A 17,634-nucleotide genomic window follows, 5' to 3' on the forward strand; every position below is an offset into this window, starting at 1 on the left:
GATCGAATAATTTTTACATTGTAGAATGTAGTTCAAATTATTGATTCGTTTGCAAAAACTGATATTTCACGAAATCGGTAAGACTGCTCTCCTATGATAATTTCTGTGTTCCCTTCGTTCTAATTATCCTGTACTTATCAGTCATTAGTAGACAGCGGATTTTATGCATTTATGACAAAAATGGGCACGTGCAAATTTAAAGCAGTGGACGAATTGCGAAGATTTTAAGGACAAAAGAAGAAAGAAATTTCTATTTGGCTTCTGTTTCTTGCAATCAATGCAAACATTTTTTATTTTGCATAAACATCCACAGTCTAGTCATTAGTTTTGATTCGTGCTTTCTATTTTTGAGTAAATTGTAACAAAAAAAATCTTTATTCTCCTGGCGGTAGAGGAGCGAGTCCATCTAGCGGATATCTTTGAGAAAACGATAGAGTACATGTACGCTGTATGTACATGTACTTACTATGTATTTGGAAATGCGAAAGAAGAGAAGTGGGGGGGCGGCGCGAGGAAGAAAATGGCCGACAAGGCAACGGTAAAAGGGCAGGGACGTCGAGTGAGATACGTGTTTTGGGCGAAGAAAATGCAAAATCCGTGTTAAGCTTCGCAAACTCGGTCGGATAGTATTTGGAAAACGATCCCGTTGCTGTTCCATTTGGTGGTGTGTTTAAGTGGAAAGTCATCAGACTAGTCAACTGCATCAGTGTATTAATTTATCGTTTAAAAAAGCGTTCGCGGGCCGTGCGTAGAAACAAAAGGGTTCGCTAGAGGTAAACATAAATTATATTACCGTTCTTGATTTTCGTTTTATTTCTCGATTATATACGCGTTTAGAATATAGAAATCACCATTTCGAGGATATATTGCTCGTGGCTTTCGTAATAGAGTACGAGCCTGGCAGAATATTCGTACGTGACAAATTCATCGATCAGTAGACTGAGTTTATGTTAGCCACTTGTGGCCATCTACGGATACATTTAAAAGGTATCCTGGTGTCCTTGTCCTTTTAATTTCTCTACGTACATCGCGAACACTGTGTTTTTCGGTGATAATCGAAATAGTCTTACTCCGGGAAGAATGAAAGAAATATAATCGGACACGTTGAAAGCCGAATTTCTCTGATGCATGTTAAATGATGTGAACAGTGAGATTTAAAGGGATCGATTTGTCAACAAGTCGATGAAAGTGCGCGCATCCAACTATCTCGATCAAAATTTATTTCATCTATTCGTTCTCATCGAACTCGTGCGTCCTTTTTTAATAAAAAAATACAATTATTTTACGTTTTAGTCGTAGTTCGAGCGATAAAAAACGTATTAATATCAATTAGTCCTTTTTCGGTATTCTCGGAAAGAAAAAGTACAGTAGATCGAATTATATTGATTTTGCAAAAATATGAAATATTTTTAAATACTGATTTCTCGCTATTAATATGATAAAAATGTTACTTTGAAAAGTAGGTTACTAAAGTAGCCCATTTTATATTTACATGTAGTATGCGATTTTTGATAATACATGTGTCTAACGATGTTGTGTATCCTTGTATTATTTGCAGATACAGCCAGCTTCAGTGGAAGTTACAGTATCCGATTAAACCTTTACAATGGCAGTTAGGTAGTCTTAATAGTTTGCTCAGGACTTTCGTCGACTATGAGCATATTTCTGTCAAGCTGAAAATGTAAAGAGAACAACTACAATGAAGACACAGAAAAAGGCGCTGGTTACCCGGAAGGCAACCAAACTGCCAACAATTGCTAAAAATCGTCGCTCATTTTCAGAGAAAGCGGTATCCGATGTAAGAAAAGAAAAGAAGCCTAAGAAGCTTGAGCCGATGGACGATGTAAAAAGGAAGATAGACAGCGACAAGAAAAAATCAGAGAAGGCCGAAGAAAAAAAGAAGATCGAAGATAAGAAGAAAATAGAAGAGAAACGGAAAGAAAAATCTGAGAAGGCCGACGACAAGAAGAAATGCGTTAGAGATCCAGAAAGGAAGTGTGATAAAGTAGAGGAAAAGAAATTGGAGAAGGTGGATGAGAAAGTCACTGACGAGTGTACTTACGATGTAACAGAGAAAAAGAAAGTACAAAAGATAGAGGAGAAAACAAAGCTGGAGAAGCAGTTAATAGAATGTAAGAAAAAAGTTGAAAAACTGGAGGAGAAAAAGAAAGGTGGTAAACTCGAGGAAGAGAGTACAGAAGATCAAACGAAACTTTCCAATTTTCCGGAGGAGAATAATTTACACGAAGAAAAGTTAGATACTATTTGTTCCATGACTAAGAAAAAATGCAAAGATGACAAGAAGAAGGATGGGAAACCGGTCAAGTCAGACTTTAAGGAAAATATAAAGATTTCTGTGATAAAAGATAAAAAGTCGGAAACTAAGAAACTTCTTGAAAAAGGTACAATAAGTAGCAAAGGTTCTTTAACACGAACAAAAAAGAGTTCTAAAACGAAATTATTGCAAAAGAAAGGTATTTCTAGAAAGACTGTCTTAACGAAAAAGTCACATTTATCGGTAGTTCAAAAACTGGATAAGAAAATTAAGTTAAACAAGTTGATAAAAGATACGGAAACATCGGTAAGCGAAGAAGACGAAGCAATGAAGAAAACAAAGAAGAAAAGTGTGAATGTTTCTAAAGGTAAAGTCATGCAAGAGAAAAAACCAAAGTTAAGAAAGCATATGAAAGCTAAGTTGCCTTTGAAAAATAGTAAAATAAGCACTGCATTAAAAAAAGATGATAAGCTTAAAACATTGGTGGAGAAAGTAGTACCTAAAAAGAAAATGGATACAAAGGAAACCGAGAAACCATTAAACGAACAGAAGAAGGTTGTAGGTAAAGATGACTCGAACGAGGAAATTGAACTAAATAATATAAAAAGCGAAGTAGAAGAAAGTAAAGATGTTGATAAAAATACTAAGGAAGATCTACCGCCATTGAAATTGCCAGATACTAAAAAACCTGTGAAAAGTAATGCAAAAATTGGTAAAAAAGTGAAAAAGAAACCTACAAAAGCACACACAGAGAGCGCCAATCAAATACTTTCTTCTTCTGAAGAGACATCTTCCGAAGAATCGATTAATAAGCAGATCAAAGTTTGCGAAGATAGTCCAAGTGATAGTGTTACTTCTAAACAAGAACAAACCGATAGTGACAATATAACAGAAACTAATTTAAAACAAGAAACAGTTAATAGTGAAAATTTAAGTAGCAATGCTTTGTCATCGGATTCAGAGAATGAAAGCGATGATGAAACAAAGAAAGGCAAACAGAAGGATGTTAAGAAAAAAGAAAGAGCTAATTCGCCATCCGATGAACGTTTTCGACGAATGAGGTTGTTTGGCTTCTGGAATGGACCAAAAAGACATAGAGTGGCCTCTTTAAATGCATTGGCTAAAGTACATTGTTTATATGAAAATGAAACTGGCGGTGTGTATCTAGGAGGTTTTTGTAAACCGAAACCTGAAAAAGAAAAGCAAAAGAAAGCTAAAGAAGAGAAAGAAGAGCCTGTTCGTAAGGAGAAAGAAAAGAAAGTAGAAAATAAAGGAGAAGAAAATGTTTCAAAAAGGAAGCTTCGAAATGTTCCAGGATTACGCGGAAAGCATTGGGATATGATAGAGAGTTCTTCGTCGTCGTCTTCTTCCGATGAGGATTGTGAACAAGAAAAAAGTGTAGAATATACTAAGAAAAAGATAATTAAACGAAGAAAGAGAAACGAAGAAGCAATGGATTTGAAAGATATGGTTGTTTGTAAAAGAATGGCAAGTCTTAATGCTAGTGCAATTCTGGCAGCTTCTTATTCAGATGAGAAAAACCGTTGCAGTAGCAGCTCTGATTCCTCTAGTAGCGAATCGGAGGTAGAAATTATTAAAAAAAGGAAACAAATTGATTCTGACATTGATAAGCGGAAATCAAGGAAAAACTCAGAACAGGATGAAGTAATAAAACCATCCAATAAACTTGTTATTGTAAATCAAGATACAGATGTTACTATTACTGGTACTATATTAAATTGTATTCCTTACATACTTGTTATTGGATGTGTCTATAATTTATTACAATAAACAATTCTGTTTAAAGGTGTTTATGTTAATCAAACTCGATCGACGCATCATGAAGGGTTCTGTAGCATTGCTGGCATGCAGTATAGGATAAGTTCAACCAGTCACACTCAAACTGCAGCTACTGCAGTCGCTACCGAACTTCATGATCAGGTCAGTCTTTTTTTTCATTGGAATAGTGGACATTCTTTACGATTATTCAATTATTAAATATCGATTTTTCTGTAACAGCAAAAGTTGGAACAACCTTGTAAATCGTATACACCATTAGGTGCATTATCATCAATGCAACCTCCTGGTAGTCAAGGCAATCATCCAAATATGTCACCCAGGAGACATTCAGCATTTTCAGCTCCACACCAACACGGTAAATCAATTGCAATTGTTTAGAGCAGCGGCGAGTAGAAATATAAAGCAGCGGCGGGGAAGCAGTTCGGCAGCCCTGGTATAAAAGGTACATGGAACAAGTAACAGTCTAACTCTGTGAATTTTTTAAATTATTAGGGTATTATCAGCCGGCTGGACCACTGATACAGCACCCACCAACTTTACCACCAATAAAAGGACCACCTCCAGAACCAACTCCTACGCCTCCCCAAAATTCTGAAGGCTCTGATGATTTGGTAGCAACTTCAACAACTTCTGGTGGAACTAGTAGCACAGGTTAATCAGTTTAAAATAATCTCGACTTTATTAATGTCTATTATTAATATATTCACACACATAAATATTATAATAATATTTCAGGAGGTGGATTCTATAGGGCATATTGTCCTCCATACTATGGTACACCGCCACAATATGCAGATTTGTGTTATCCTTCAGCTTACTCTCATCCACATGCTCATCCACCGCCTTACTATAAATACGCACCAACTTACAGAAGGTAAAATACATTCATTATTATTATTGTCTTCACTATTTGGAGGAACAATAGTAACAAATGTATGTTTTTTTTTTTAACGCGCCTTATAAAAGGTATATTTTCAGGCAATATTATGGATATCAGGAGTCTAGTGGAGGCGGAGGTCCTGGAAGCGGTGCTACTGCAGGTGGACCAGCAGTCGTCGACTATCAACCACCTCCGCCACCACCTGGTGAATATCCTTTACCCCCCTACTATGGAGGATATCCACCACCTCCTCCGCCGCCTCCACCTCCACCTAATCCAGCATATTTGCATTCTCCAGGAAGACCCTTTTTAGATCGTAAGTATAACAATTACTCTACCGCTAATGAATAGAGGTGTGCGAACACCTGAAAATGTCGGGTCGGGACGGGTCGAGAATTTTATTCGAGAACCTGATTCATCTCGACCCAATGCCTTCCCAATCCATTCCAACAATCGGGTTCTCACACATCTCTAGTAATTAATCTTATTGGTAGCGTCAGTTATGAAAAACCTACGCTCACGTCTCGTAACCTATGCTTACGCCTCGTAAACGTAAAAACAAGACTTTTGAGAGCAATTGCGGCCTAGATTGATCTTTTATCTAGCGCTTTTGACTTCCGAAAAATCCCATCTTTGCATTATCGCGAAATGAGAAGGCGCATCCTGTACCCTTGCAACTCTGGAAACGAGTCTATCTCCATAAGGGTTTTTTGTACCTAGGTATAAATACTGTCTGTTAGTACTTTCTGTCAGTATTTCTACCGACTCTGATCGATGTTCTTCTGTACTGACATCTATTTTGCTGTACTGATCAATGATTATATCAGCAACTCGACTCTGTGTATAATAAAGATCAAGTATAAGAAACATTTAATTGATTTCAGATGCAACCTTCCAGGGTTGTCCATGCCCGATGCAGTCTTGTCCAAAAAACGTGGATACTGGGCCCCTTATTGGTAATGGTAAGGGAGCGCCAGTGGTATCGGGGACCGGTCTGTCATTGCCGCCCAGTGCTTTGGTAGGTCCGCCCTCGCCGGCGAGGGGGCTAGCCGGGCTAGCGCCACCTCACGGTGCCAATGCCTGGGATACGGATCGCGTCCAACTTAACACTCATCGCAACCTGAATCAGAACCAACCTTCGGCCCCTACTTCTCATAATTTAGTCGGTGGACATAATCGCACTCAGAACTCGGACTGCGAAGACAAGGTTCGTTATTAAAAATACAGCTATGCGTTTATTCGGTCAGAGGTCAGGCCCCATACGGGCCGGTTAACACGTTCCATGCCGAGCCGCTTTTGCTCGACCATTAAATAAACTTTTGTGTTTTGTTCTATACTGCATTTTTTATAATGCCTCATTCTTTTGGTACAACTATATTCTACAGTGTTAAAATTGTTATAAAGTATATGTTTTTACCGCATTAAATAAATATGTCAGCTTGTACCACCAGCGGTACACGCGGCCTGAATGGATAGTTTAACACTAACCGTACCGAGCATAAAATGTGACTGCTATACATTGTTTTATAAAAATGACAACACTGAATTTATTTAAATTTCTTGCAATGTTTGTGCTTGAATAGAGAAATTCATTTAATAATTTCTATAATGGAAGCATCTTTATAATTTCGATAATTAAAAATGTAAAACCGGTCATTTGACCGGTCGTGATACGGTTAGTGTTAACGTGCACCATGGCACACGTGGTACACGTGGCACGGAACGTGTTGAAGAAGTCTACTGTACTCCCTTAGTTGTATGGCTTTGGTAATTTAATGTTGAAATACTATTCTGACCGTATTTCATGTATAAATAGTTATTGAAAGAAAAAATAAAATTGTTTTTCATTCATTCTTTAAAGAGGAGAATGGTTTAACGAGTTTTAAATATTTAATGGCTCTTTTAGAATGAGAAGAATTCTATGGAGGATAAGTTGCAAAAGTGTGGTTGTCAGAAACGTGCCTGTACGTCAACGTGCGAAGTTAAAATGGAAAATCTCTCGCCTACCGAGAAATTAACAGTAACAACGTGTCCAAGTAACAAGCTTCGCACATTCAAGTTGGAGAATAACAATGTCAAATGCGAATCTTGTAGTGTAGAAATGGCTGATAACATAACTTGCGTCGCAAATTGTAATGTTAAGTGTGAATCAGATTACAAGTGCGATATAATGAAATGTGAGCAATGCATGAAAGAGGGGCAGATGGCTATTCTAGAGATCGACAAAGATTCTGGTATATTATTAGATGACAAATTGGATGCAGATCCCGATGTTAAAGAGGAGTTGAACGATGTTGTGGTGATTGAGGATGAAAATTGGAAGAAACCAGATTATGAATCAACAGTACAAGAAACCATCGAGGAACTTACAGAGAAAGCAGAAGCGGAAGGAGAACAACATAAGTGTCAAAAAGTATCGAAGAGGAAATTATCTTTAGATAGCTTGTCCGATAGTAGAAAGAAAAGAAAAGTGAGTAAAAGGACTCTTTCTGTTGGCTCTTCTCAAGATTTGACCAATAGTGATTTTTCATCGAAAATTTCTGTACCAATCTTATCTCTGATGAAACAGGTTGATACTAACAATGATTCGTGTATTTCAAAGAAGAAGCAGCCTAAGAAAGATAATCAGAACCAAAAGCGAAAAGTAGATAATTCAACTTCTTGTGAGAATGCAGTGAAAAAGTCAAAGACTTCTAAACAAAGTACAAGTAATAATATCTCGAATTGCTTTAAACATCTTGTCAGCGATAATTCTATCATGGAGACTATTAATAACGTTATTCAAAAAAGTTTGCAAATGACTCAGAGAAAAGATCGCAAGAGCAAGAATACAGAGAAGTCCGAGAAAACAAAGAAAGAATTGAATCTGTTAGCTGCCGTGAGAAAGGTAGTCAAAAAGGTCGATGTAGTAAAAAATATAGCATCGCAGAAGTTGTCAAAAGTGATTTCAAAAAGCGGTCATTCTAAAAGTAAAGCAGACGCAAGGATAAAGCTAAAGACTCATGATAAAATTAAGTGTAAAGGGAAAAGTAAATCCAAAGTTCACGAAACGAAAACGAAAGATAATGGTAAAAAGAACGAGAGTACGACAAAGTCTAAAGTAAAAATTGTTAACGAGACTATTAAAAAGCCAGCTCTGATTAAGAAGAAACGGAAAAGTACGAAGAAAGCGTGTGTAAAAAAGTCAACTACCAAAGTCGAAGAAAGCGTAGTAGGTGATGAAAATTTATTGCTAACTAGGAAAACATTTTTAAAACCCAAGTGGAGTAATGGATGGAGTTGGGAAGGAGATCCGTTTGAAGCCAAAGTTTATTTAACGGTATATGCATGTTTATGACATATTTCTCGCATTCCTATAAATAAAGTGAATCGAGTTAATTATGTCTTTACCATTTTTCAGAATGAAGAATCGGCTATACGTCGATGTTACGCGAGTATGAAACACGAAAGTGGCGACGTTTTAAGACCTCGTGACTGTGTTTTACTAAAGAGTGGTCCACGGAAAGCTGACTTGCCGTTTGTAGCAAAAATTGCCGCGTTGTGGGAAAATCCAGACGATGGTATATTTTCACTGTGTGATGTTTTGTATCAGTGTTGTCCATGAAAGCAGCAAATGAACAAAATTTTTAAGAGAGTGAATGTCTTTGAACGATAAATAAAACACAAAGAATTGGCTATTGTTACTTGTTTAAGAGATAGCAAATATATTTGATGTGGTATTTAAGTAGAACGTATACTTTGTGAACTTATACGTATAAAATATGTTAACTTCTTGAAAAATATAAATAATATAAAAGCCCAGAGTATCAATGAACTAAGTACATAAACATTTTTGCTGTAGCAATTTTGAATATTCTATCTTTTGGCCAAGTTTCTCAAGAATTTATAATTTACATCTCGGGAGTATGCTCGTCGTTAGGGAAACCTAGATTAAATGTGAAATAAGAAAAATTTGGGCGGCACTGTACCGTGCTTTTGAAAGAATACTGATCGGGTAAAGACAAGCATTTTGTTGTAGGCGAAATGATGTTTTCCTTGTTGTGGTACTATAGACCAGAACATACTGAGCAAGGTAGAACTCAATACGACACCGAGGATGAGGTGTTCGCTTCTCGGCATCGGGATGCAAACAGTGTTGCTTGTATAGAAGATAAATGTTATATTTTGACATTCAATGAATATTGTCGGTGAGTTAGAATTTTTTTTTCAAAATAATCTTATTTAACAGTTTACCTACCGGTGATGACTCGACATTCTTTCAATCGTCAAGGATGATGAATAAATCGTTCATTGGCGACAGCAATTTCAGTTTTCCGGTAGCTAAAGTGTTAAGACTGATTATGCAAAGTTTCTAAGAAAAGAGAGAACATCGTACTGTTGTTAATATTAATAGCAATGCAAAAAGAATCAGTCAGTCATAATGAAACAATTCTGAAAAATTATACGGTCTGTTCTAATGAGCGTTCCGTGTTTTAATGTAATTTACAGGTACCGTAAGAATTTACGAAGAATCGAGGAGGGATTAGAGAGTCCTGGTTTAATAGTTCCACCGGGGGATCAACTATATCCGCGAGAGAATCGGCAGCCTCCGATACCAGTTCCCTCGGATATGGTTCTGTTTTGTCGACGCGTCTACGATTACCGTGGTAAAAAACTTGTTAAGAATCCTGGATGACTCGATTTTTTATAAAACGCTTTGAACAGGAACCAATGGAATGCACAAAGTTTGCAGTATAAATTGAAACTGGACGTAGGTCTCCCTTCAAGCGTAACTGCACGTTGTCAACTTATTTTTATTTGGAGAAGTCTATCTTCATTTTTTGAGTGAAGTTTAAAGCTTTATACACGTATATATATAATACATATATACATAAGTACAGTAACATTTTATAGACTTAGATCTATACTTTTGTTATGATAATGGATTACGGCAGAATTATATAATTTTCTTACTTGCATGTTACATGTGTACTCTACACGACTGTTTGTACATTTAAAAATCCACCTAAAGTCTTATCTTTGAAATCTTAACAAAAAGTTCGTAGAATGTATAGTCACGTGAAAATTGAATTTTCAAATTCTCTAAAATATAACAAAAAGAGAGAGAGGGTATTGTTTTAAACTCGTAATCTTATAAAATAGACATTGCTTCTTTACTCGTTTTCTACGTTTCTAACTTGCGGTTTAAGAAAAGTTTTAATAAATTATTTCATTCATTCAGATGGGAAACATCTCGAAACTCATATCTCCGTATCAATGCAATGAAAAATAGCATAAAAATATGTAGGACACGCTTCGTAGCACCGGAACGTGATCACGAATTTGTCTCTGTCGACAGCGTTCTTGTTGAAAAAAATAGGACTCTTAACGAGGGTGGAGCAAACGGCACGATCAATGTTTCGTCAATACGGGTTGGTTTATCGCGAGCGCAACACGTTTTTAGGGAGATAATAGAATTTGACAATTTTATAGAGAGAATCATATTTTTTGTGAGATAGTATTTATAACACTTAAATGGATATTTTTCACATTGGAGATACAAATACGTATATGCTATGTATCATGGCGCCCTTCTTGGAGGGGACCTTCGAACAGTTTCAAGGTAGAAATCAAATGCCTGGGGTACTCGACCATTTAGCGAAAATAGTAACGCATGCGATGTGTTCTTCGGACAAGGCAAGCTGGCGAAAGCGAAAAGCGAATTCGATTGCGATGATGAGAGAACACTTCCATTGTATTGCGGTGGTTCATGAGACCCATGCACACGCATTATTCTAATATCGCATAAGTAACGTAAGTTTCATTTCTAATAGCAACCGTTAACAACGGAGTGTCGCGAAATGGAATTGATTCAATGGAAATTTTACTGGGACAGTATATCTGTTTACGTGGTTGAAAATCTTTTTTGTGAAAACCAGATAAATTCTATTAATATATATTAGAATCAATGAAAGAATCAATGAATTTATTAGCAAACATTTGTTCTAGTTGCATTGATTTTTTTTTAAAAATCGGAGGAAATATTTGTAATTGTTTGCATAGCATTTTTTAGTACGTCAGATTTTTCCGAGAATACTAATTACAACAGATATGCATAGAGTATGCTTGATCTTATTGCTGCTCAATTCATGTTTGAGCTATGAGCTTTCAGCTTAATTACATACATGGAACTCCTTATATAGTTTCATGTATTTTTCGATATGTTAATACAAAAATAGATAAAACGGTAAAATAAAGACCAACTGAAAAATGTTTTTATGGTGCAGTTTTCTTTCAACATTTTCAGAATCAATAATCTATTAATTTTTTCTAAGTCTGTATTTCTCAGTATATATGATATATATTAATATAAATATTTTATTCTACTGCTGGAATGATTTCTTAAACATGCCTATCATCGAAAATGACTTAAGAAGTCTGTTAAATCATGTTATATTAACAGGAACAATGAAAATCTAACATTGATTTTAGGTTGAGCAAATGTAAATGTAATATTTCCATTATTGCACGTAGGTAAAGTTCTACGAGTTTTCACAAATTCACGATAATTGTTTCGTACCTAATAAGTGATGTGAGATCTAGAAATTCTATGCTTTCATTGATTCTACTATAATAGAATTGCTGTATCGCGGTAAATATATTTTGATTATTCCTTTCCGTGAAAATTTATTCACACGGCGCCTCTTAGAAAATTTATTTATATTGTATCCTTGAAAGGCAATTCGATTATTTTACAAGGATAATTCATATTGATTGCATGGTACAAAAATTGTATCTTCTCTATTTTGGTTCTTTTTTTTTTCGAACGAATTTATTTGGAATTAATTTTTCTTCCTGCGACGTTGGGATGGCGGAGCGATTGGATTCTTTTTTTTAGATAGCGTTTATTTTTTAACCCGTCACATTTTGTATATCTCTTCTAACGAACACACATAATTGCTTTATTTAACATCTCGAGAATCACGATCTCTATTCTATTAGGGAGGAATGTGGTTGTATGATATAATCCCTTGTATCTTCATCATTTCGAGTCACATATTATTCATTAGCGCATAGTTAATGTATCGCATCGTAGTATGCCAAAAAAGTGGAGAAAAGGAAGAAACGTATTCGCGAAGTACGTAAAACCTTACGTTAGCCAATAATATAATTATATTACACACGAGAATTTACGATAATGAGTAGAAACCTTAGGACGTAATTATTTTTACTGAAATTCCAAATAAGATAAACGTCGACGTATATTTTTGATTATTTGTTGAGTGGCGGGTGTTTTGTTAGAAATTATATTATTTAAAATTAATATATTGATGATACGATTATTATTTAATATCTAATATATTGGACATAGATGCTAAGTTATTTCCGATAGAACGAAATATTATATGTAGTATAGGTAGGGGAAAAGGGGAGTGCGCCCGTGATTGTTCCTGTCTGTGTATGCGTGTGTGCGATCCGGAAGAAAAAAGGAATCAAGAGTCACTAGAAAAAAGGAAAAAAAGAAACGACGAGACAAGGAAAAGATAATTGAAAAATCACGAAACAACGCGGGTTATGTTAAAAGAGAGAAAGATAGTGTGTGAGAGAGAGAGAGGGAGAGAGAGAGAGCGTGCGTGTGTGTGTGTGAGAGAGAGGGAGAGAAACGAGAAGGAGAAAGGAGAAAAGGAAGGAAGAAAAAGAAAAGCAAGAATACCGAAACGTCTTCTCATTTTTCACAATGTTTTCTTGGCGATTTAATATATTTTATATTTATTAATTTATAACGATCGATTGAATACGAGCGAAATACGTCTCCTCTGAGAAATCTTGTTAGTATTACCTACGTGCATACGTAGATGGAAAGAGTCGTGTGTGAGCATCGTCGTGCGCCGTGTATTTAAAATTTAAGAAAAAGACAGAAGAACCGCCGCACGGGCGTGTCCGTGTTTCTCTGTGTCTAGTTGCACGATCGATGCAGCCGCGCGATCATACCTAAATAGAAACGATCAAATGGGTGGGTTTACTATGGTACATTTGGCGGGGCGCATGTAGATCCGTCACACCATTGTCGCGACCTATTACAAATAGTTTTGTATTCATTTTTATCGCATAAGTGGGATCGCATCACGTGTTGCGACTACGATGCGCCGATGCATTTTATCGAGGGCGAAACCGAATTCCTCGGGATTCGTTCGCGAAACAAGGCGAACGAGCCGCCGCGGCGTATAGATATCGTGTAATTCGCATTTTATGTGTAATTTCTAAACGCGGTAATTTTCTCACCGCGACCACAAACGCGTTTCCTCGACGGCAGGAAGAGCGAGAAACGACGGCTTCTCTTCGTGGCGCGGATCGAAGCGAAAGTTCAAGAGATCTACACACAATCCAACGATGGTTAATATGGGAACATTGCACAAAAAGAACTTTGCATATCCTCTGTTCATTCTACACGACCGACGAGGCTCTCCATCGAGCGTAATTCAGAAATTTCATGGTTCAAGGCTGTAGACGCGCCCGGGTGTGACAAGGATGCGTGCATCACAGTTCTTCAGGATGGGTATGCGTATCGAAATGAGTTTGGACATTGATAAATCGTCGAACAATGATTTTTTTTCTCGATATTTTACTTGAAGAGGGAGCAAGTTCGAAGTAAATCGCATCCCGCGGAACGAACGGTTCGTTGTTCAATGAATCGTCCTCTTCATTGATTGTTCTGATCGATTTTGATTACACGAGTAGTGGTTCAACGTTTTCTCGTATGAACTGTGAACCGCCATTGGGAAAGAACGCGAAGGTACTCCTTTTTCGGAGTCGAGCATAAGTCGTTCTTTCAGAAGAAGCTAAAAAACATTTTAAGCTTTAATGTTGTGCATACATTTACGTATGTTAAAGGTTCATGAATTTTTATATTAAAACGAGTACAATGTCAATCCTCGGCTGGCGATGCCCGGGTCCATGTGGACCATGGACCTTATTATTTTTACCGGCTAACTCGAGTTACCAGTTATTTATATTAGGTACGCTCCTCTCGAGAGAGGATCGAATTATGTTGGAACAGTACACTACCATTCAAACGATCATTTGTTTAACGAACAAATCAGCTGTACGCTTTCGTTGAAGAAAATACGAGTGTTGGAACTTTTATAATGCTTGAGATGAACTCGAAGAGGAACAATAAACGAACGATTGGAAGAAATATCGTTGGGTGGTAGTGCACTTTTCGAAAATTTCTCTAGAAACGAAGCGATTAATCTGAATAGGCGTCCTCGCCTATGCAGTCATCGAACGCGTCCGCCTTACGAGGATTGACGTAAGTTGTAAGTCGAAACACGAGCTCGGAGTGTTCTAATTTACAGTAATGACGAACGATAAAAGCTCTCATTCCCACGAATTAGTGAAATGGACGTACCACCGCTCTCGACGAGTAGAATGTCTAGAAATAAGAACAAGTGTTGTAATAAACCTTTATCAATTTGGATACGCAGATTCATGTCTCAAAATCCCTGAGAGTTATTTTTCATTTCACACTGTGTACGTTTGCGCGCGTGCGAATCTCAATCGGAGGATCTCGTGCACGCTTCAATAAAAAGAGAGAAAAAGAAAAAGATACAGAGTAGAAACTTCCGTTTCGTGAACAATTTATGTATCCAGTGGACTTTCATCGCGCGGGCTAGTCGATTTCTGGCGGTTGCCCCTTCGCGCGGGTTTTTTTTTCGCGCGTTCAAAGACAGAGATGTTCGGCCGTCTGGTGATGATGACATTGCCTTCGTTATCTTAAGCTTTTTGTGAACCTGTACGAGGGCTGATAATAGAAATATTAAGAATTCTTGTCTGGCATCAAAAGGTTTTATATAATACATAGCAACCGGTCGCCAATAGTCTCCTCCGAAGTAGACGCTCGCCGATAATTAAAGATCTTCATGCGAACACACATTTTTCGAGACAATTTTATATAGAATAGGATCCATCTAGATATCTCTTTCAGAGGTGTGTTCAATTAATTATTTAATGAACTTTATATGTATAAGGAAGTAAGGTGGAAGTAATATGCACTTGCAGTGGGTGAAGAAGAATATCAGAGCATCCTAAGAAAATAACAAGAATGCAGTATAGCTAGACTTTTATTTATATATTAATTGTTTTAATTTTTAATCATTACATCACCCACTGCTTATGCAAAGAAACATGGGCGATCTTGAAAACCACTTTACACGACAGCGACCCATATTGGGTACAATTAGGAAAGATGAACAAAACCACTAACGAAATCACTGTCCTTGTAATTAGATTTCTTTTCACGATCATTTTGTAGCTGAAGAAAGCGAGGATGAGGAACCAATCAATTTTGTTTCGCAAAAATGTGTGAGAAACGTTCTATATTATCAACAAGAGACTTTGCAGGAGACTGTTAGATGATTGGTATACGTGTACACTATCACTTAAAGATGCTTGATCACTTGCACTAATTGCAAATTAGGGATGAAACGCACCATACTATTTTCCAATGATTCTTTTATCTTTAGTCGTCGATTGCATGTGCTAACCTTGTCTGTATATAAATTCAAGTTCACCTAGGAAGTGATCGAACACATTTAAATGGTAGCGTACATAGCCGGTTCAGAAAGTTTTCGGAATTCTTTCATTATCGAAAAATGTATTACGCTATTGTTATTTGCAGTTTATTTCTTTCAATTTAGTTCCCCTGCAGTTACACACATCCGTGAACGATCACGAACCTTCAGGAAACATTATTGTTGTTACCAGCCGTTTCCTTCACACCTCTTATCATACTTACGTCGCATTTTTTCTTTTTCGTTTGGCTGATGCATATAGCTGAGAAGGGAGATACTATTTTAAAGGATCTGATATATTGTTAATTGTAATAAGATTATTCATTTTCACATAATAAAGAAATTCTGCGATCTTTTTGAACCTACTACGAATCGGACGTTCTATTTGAAATAAACATTCGTAGCAGTTTCTTGTCACCCTTTGTAAACTATCAACGTGTGAATGCCTCTTATGTTCCCCACACTGCTGGTGCTTATGCATTTACAGCATCCCTTAACATATATTATATATATTACATATATCACGCTAATAGTAGCGTAGTAAAGCTTCTAACGTAGGGATTAATACTATGCCTAATTTTATTTTTGATAAGCTAGCGCTAAATAGTCGAAACGTGCATAAACATCGGCAGTGTGTTTATTGCTATGTGTTTCTTTCGATGAAGTCTGGTATACAACCTATCAAAACCTTAGATTAAGTAGCATCCAGAGATTCTTACCGTCTCACTTGTATCATCATTGAACGTTTTACTCGTTTCCGTCGATATTCTTGCGTTCGTTCTCATTTAGCGTATCCGAATCACCGATACACTCGAATAGACTCGCATACAGATACACGTACCCAGTGTCGCCAGATCAAGACTTGTGTCCTCACTATACCTTCCCCTTCTACGAGGAGAGAGAGAGGGGTAACTTCTTCCCCTCAATTCGTGCTCCCTCCCCTCATCTGGCGACGCTGCACGTACCGTGAAAAACTGTGTTCGCGCACCCTTTAGAACAGAATAACTTTCGTAATTTTGAACTAGACGACTTGAGTTTGTTCGATATGTTAGAAAGATTATTTATCAGATGGTGTGCAGTCAATTCCAACCAATAGCAATGTTTCAAAATTTTTTGTTCCACATCATCCGGCGAAATAATTCTCCTAACTTCTAAGACAACGGGTCGTTCAGTCCGAAACCGGAATAACTTTTTTAAAGGGTGCTCGGAACTTCTATTCCTGATACACAGGGAAGATTGATTACTAATCCCTGATCAATTGCCGACGAATCGGTGAACACTAATTTTTTTAACGAATTCGTGTGTACATATATGAATACACTGAACGATCAAGACAACGTAGAATTTAATCCCGGCAATCGGCCTGATGAAATTTTAATACACGACAGAGGATACATATATTTCAGACATTGTTGCCCGGAACACTTTCTACGACATTTGAAATCGCATTCAGCTTAGGCCAACGGGTTTGCGATCCGTTGGCTCGAGCGCGTTTCACATTTTTACATGTGTACAGGCCGTTTCGTGAGTTATCAATTATTCGTATTACACGGGAAATTAGAATAGGTTTCGTAACATGATTTTAGAATACTATAATTTGGTGGTGAACGTGTCATACAGACCTACCCGTAATATTCAGTTTCACCATTGAATATTTCATACGAATAGCAACTTCGAACGAATTCACAGAAAACGAAATGAACTATTTTATTTCTTCTTTTTTTTTTTTTAATTTAAGCTCTCCCAGAACTCTAACTGATGTTTATACAGCTGTACATACTCTTGTTAATTTCTAAATACATGTTGGGTAACATTTTTCAATTACATAGTGGGTACGTTATTTTACAAGTGTATCTGCTTGGTTGCATTTTAACAAAACATTTGCAAGAGACATTTAGAAAACATTTTTTAGAGAGTACTTCCAGGAACCAATACCTTAAAATTACGATACTAAAAAGTTCCATACTTCTCGATCTCTGTAGTCTGTAGTCAAGCTCCTTTTTGAGATTGCATATCGACCGAAAAATTAGTTTTCTGGTAAACAAATTGACACATTGGAACAATTCGTAGAGAAAATTTTGTGCACACTACTTCACGAAATTAAAGCAACGCCGAATTGTCATCGAATT

General features: G+C 36.8%; 1 protein-coding gene across 2 annotated transcripts; it reads left to right on the forward strand.

Annotated features, from left to right (window-relative positions):
- Positions 1-508: 508 nt before the first annotated feature.
- On the forward strand, positions 509-16,623 carry LOC143207186 (uncharacterized). Of its 2 annotated transcripts, none has more exons than XM_076420349.1 (12): positions 509-773; positions 1,559-4,001; positions 4,083-4,216; positions 4,295-4,430; positions 4,568-4,726; positions 4,811-4,949; positions 5,042-5,271; positions 5,840-6,162; positions 6,862-8,274; positions 8,356-8,515; positions 8,974-9,142; positions 9,444-16,623. In XM_076420349.1, the coding sequence occupies exons 2-12, from the start codon at positions 1,700-1,702 to the stop codon at positions 9,628-9,630; spliced, it is 5,352 nt and encodes a 1,783-aa protein (XP_076276464.1). In that variant the 5' UTR covers positions 509-773; positions 1,559-1,699; the 3' UTR covers positions 9,631-16,623. The 2 variants fall into 2 exon arrangements, with proteins under 2 accessions (XP_076276464.1, XP_076276465.1); XM_076420350.1 differs by having other exon boundaries at positions 510-773; positions 5,054-5,271.
- The last annotated feature ends 1,011 nt before the right edge of the window (positions 16,624-17,634 follow it).

The sequence above is a fragment of the Lasioglossum baleicum genome, chromosome 3 (genome assembly GCF_051020765.1).
Source record: "Lasioglossum baleicum chromosome 3, iyLasBale1, whole genome shotgun sequence".
Classification (NCBI taxonomy): domain Eukaryota; kingdom Metazoa; phylum Arthropoda; class Insecta; order Hymenoptera; family Halictidae; genus Lasioglossum; species Lasioglossum baleicum.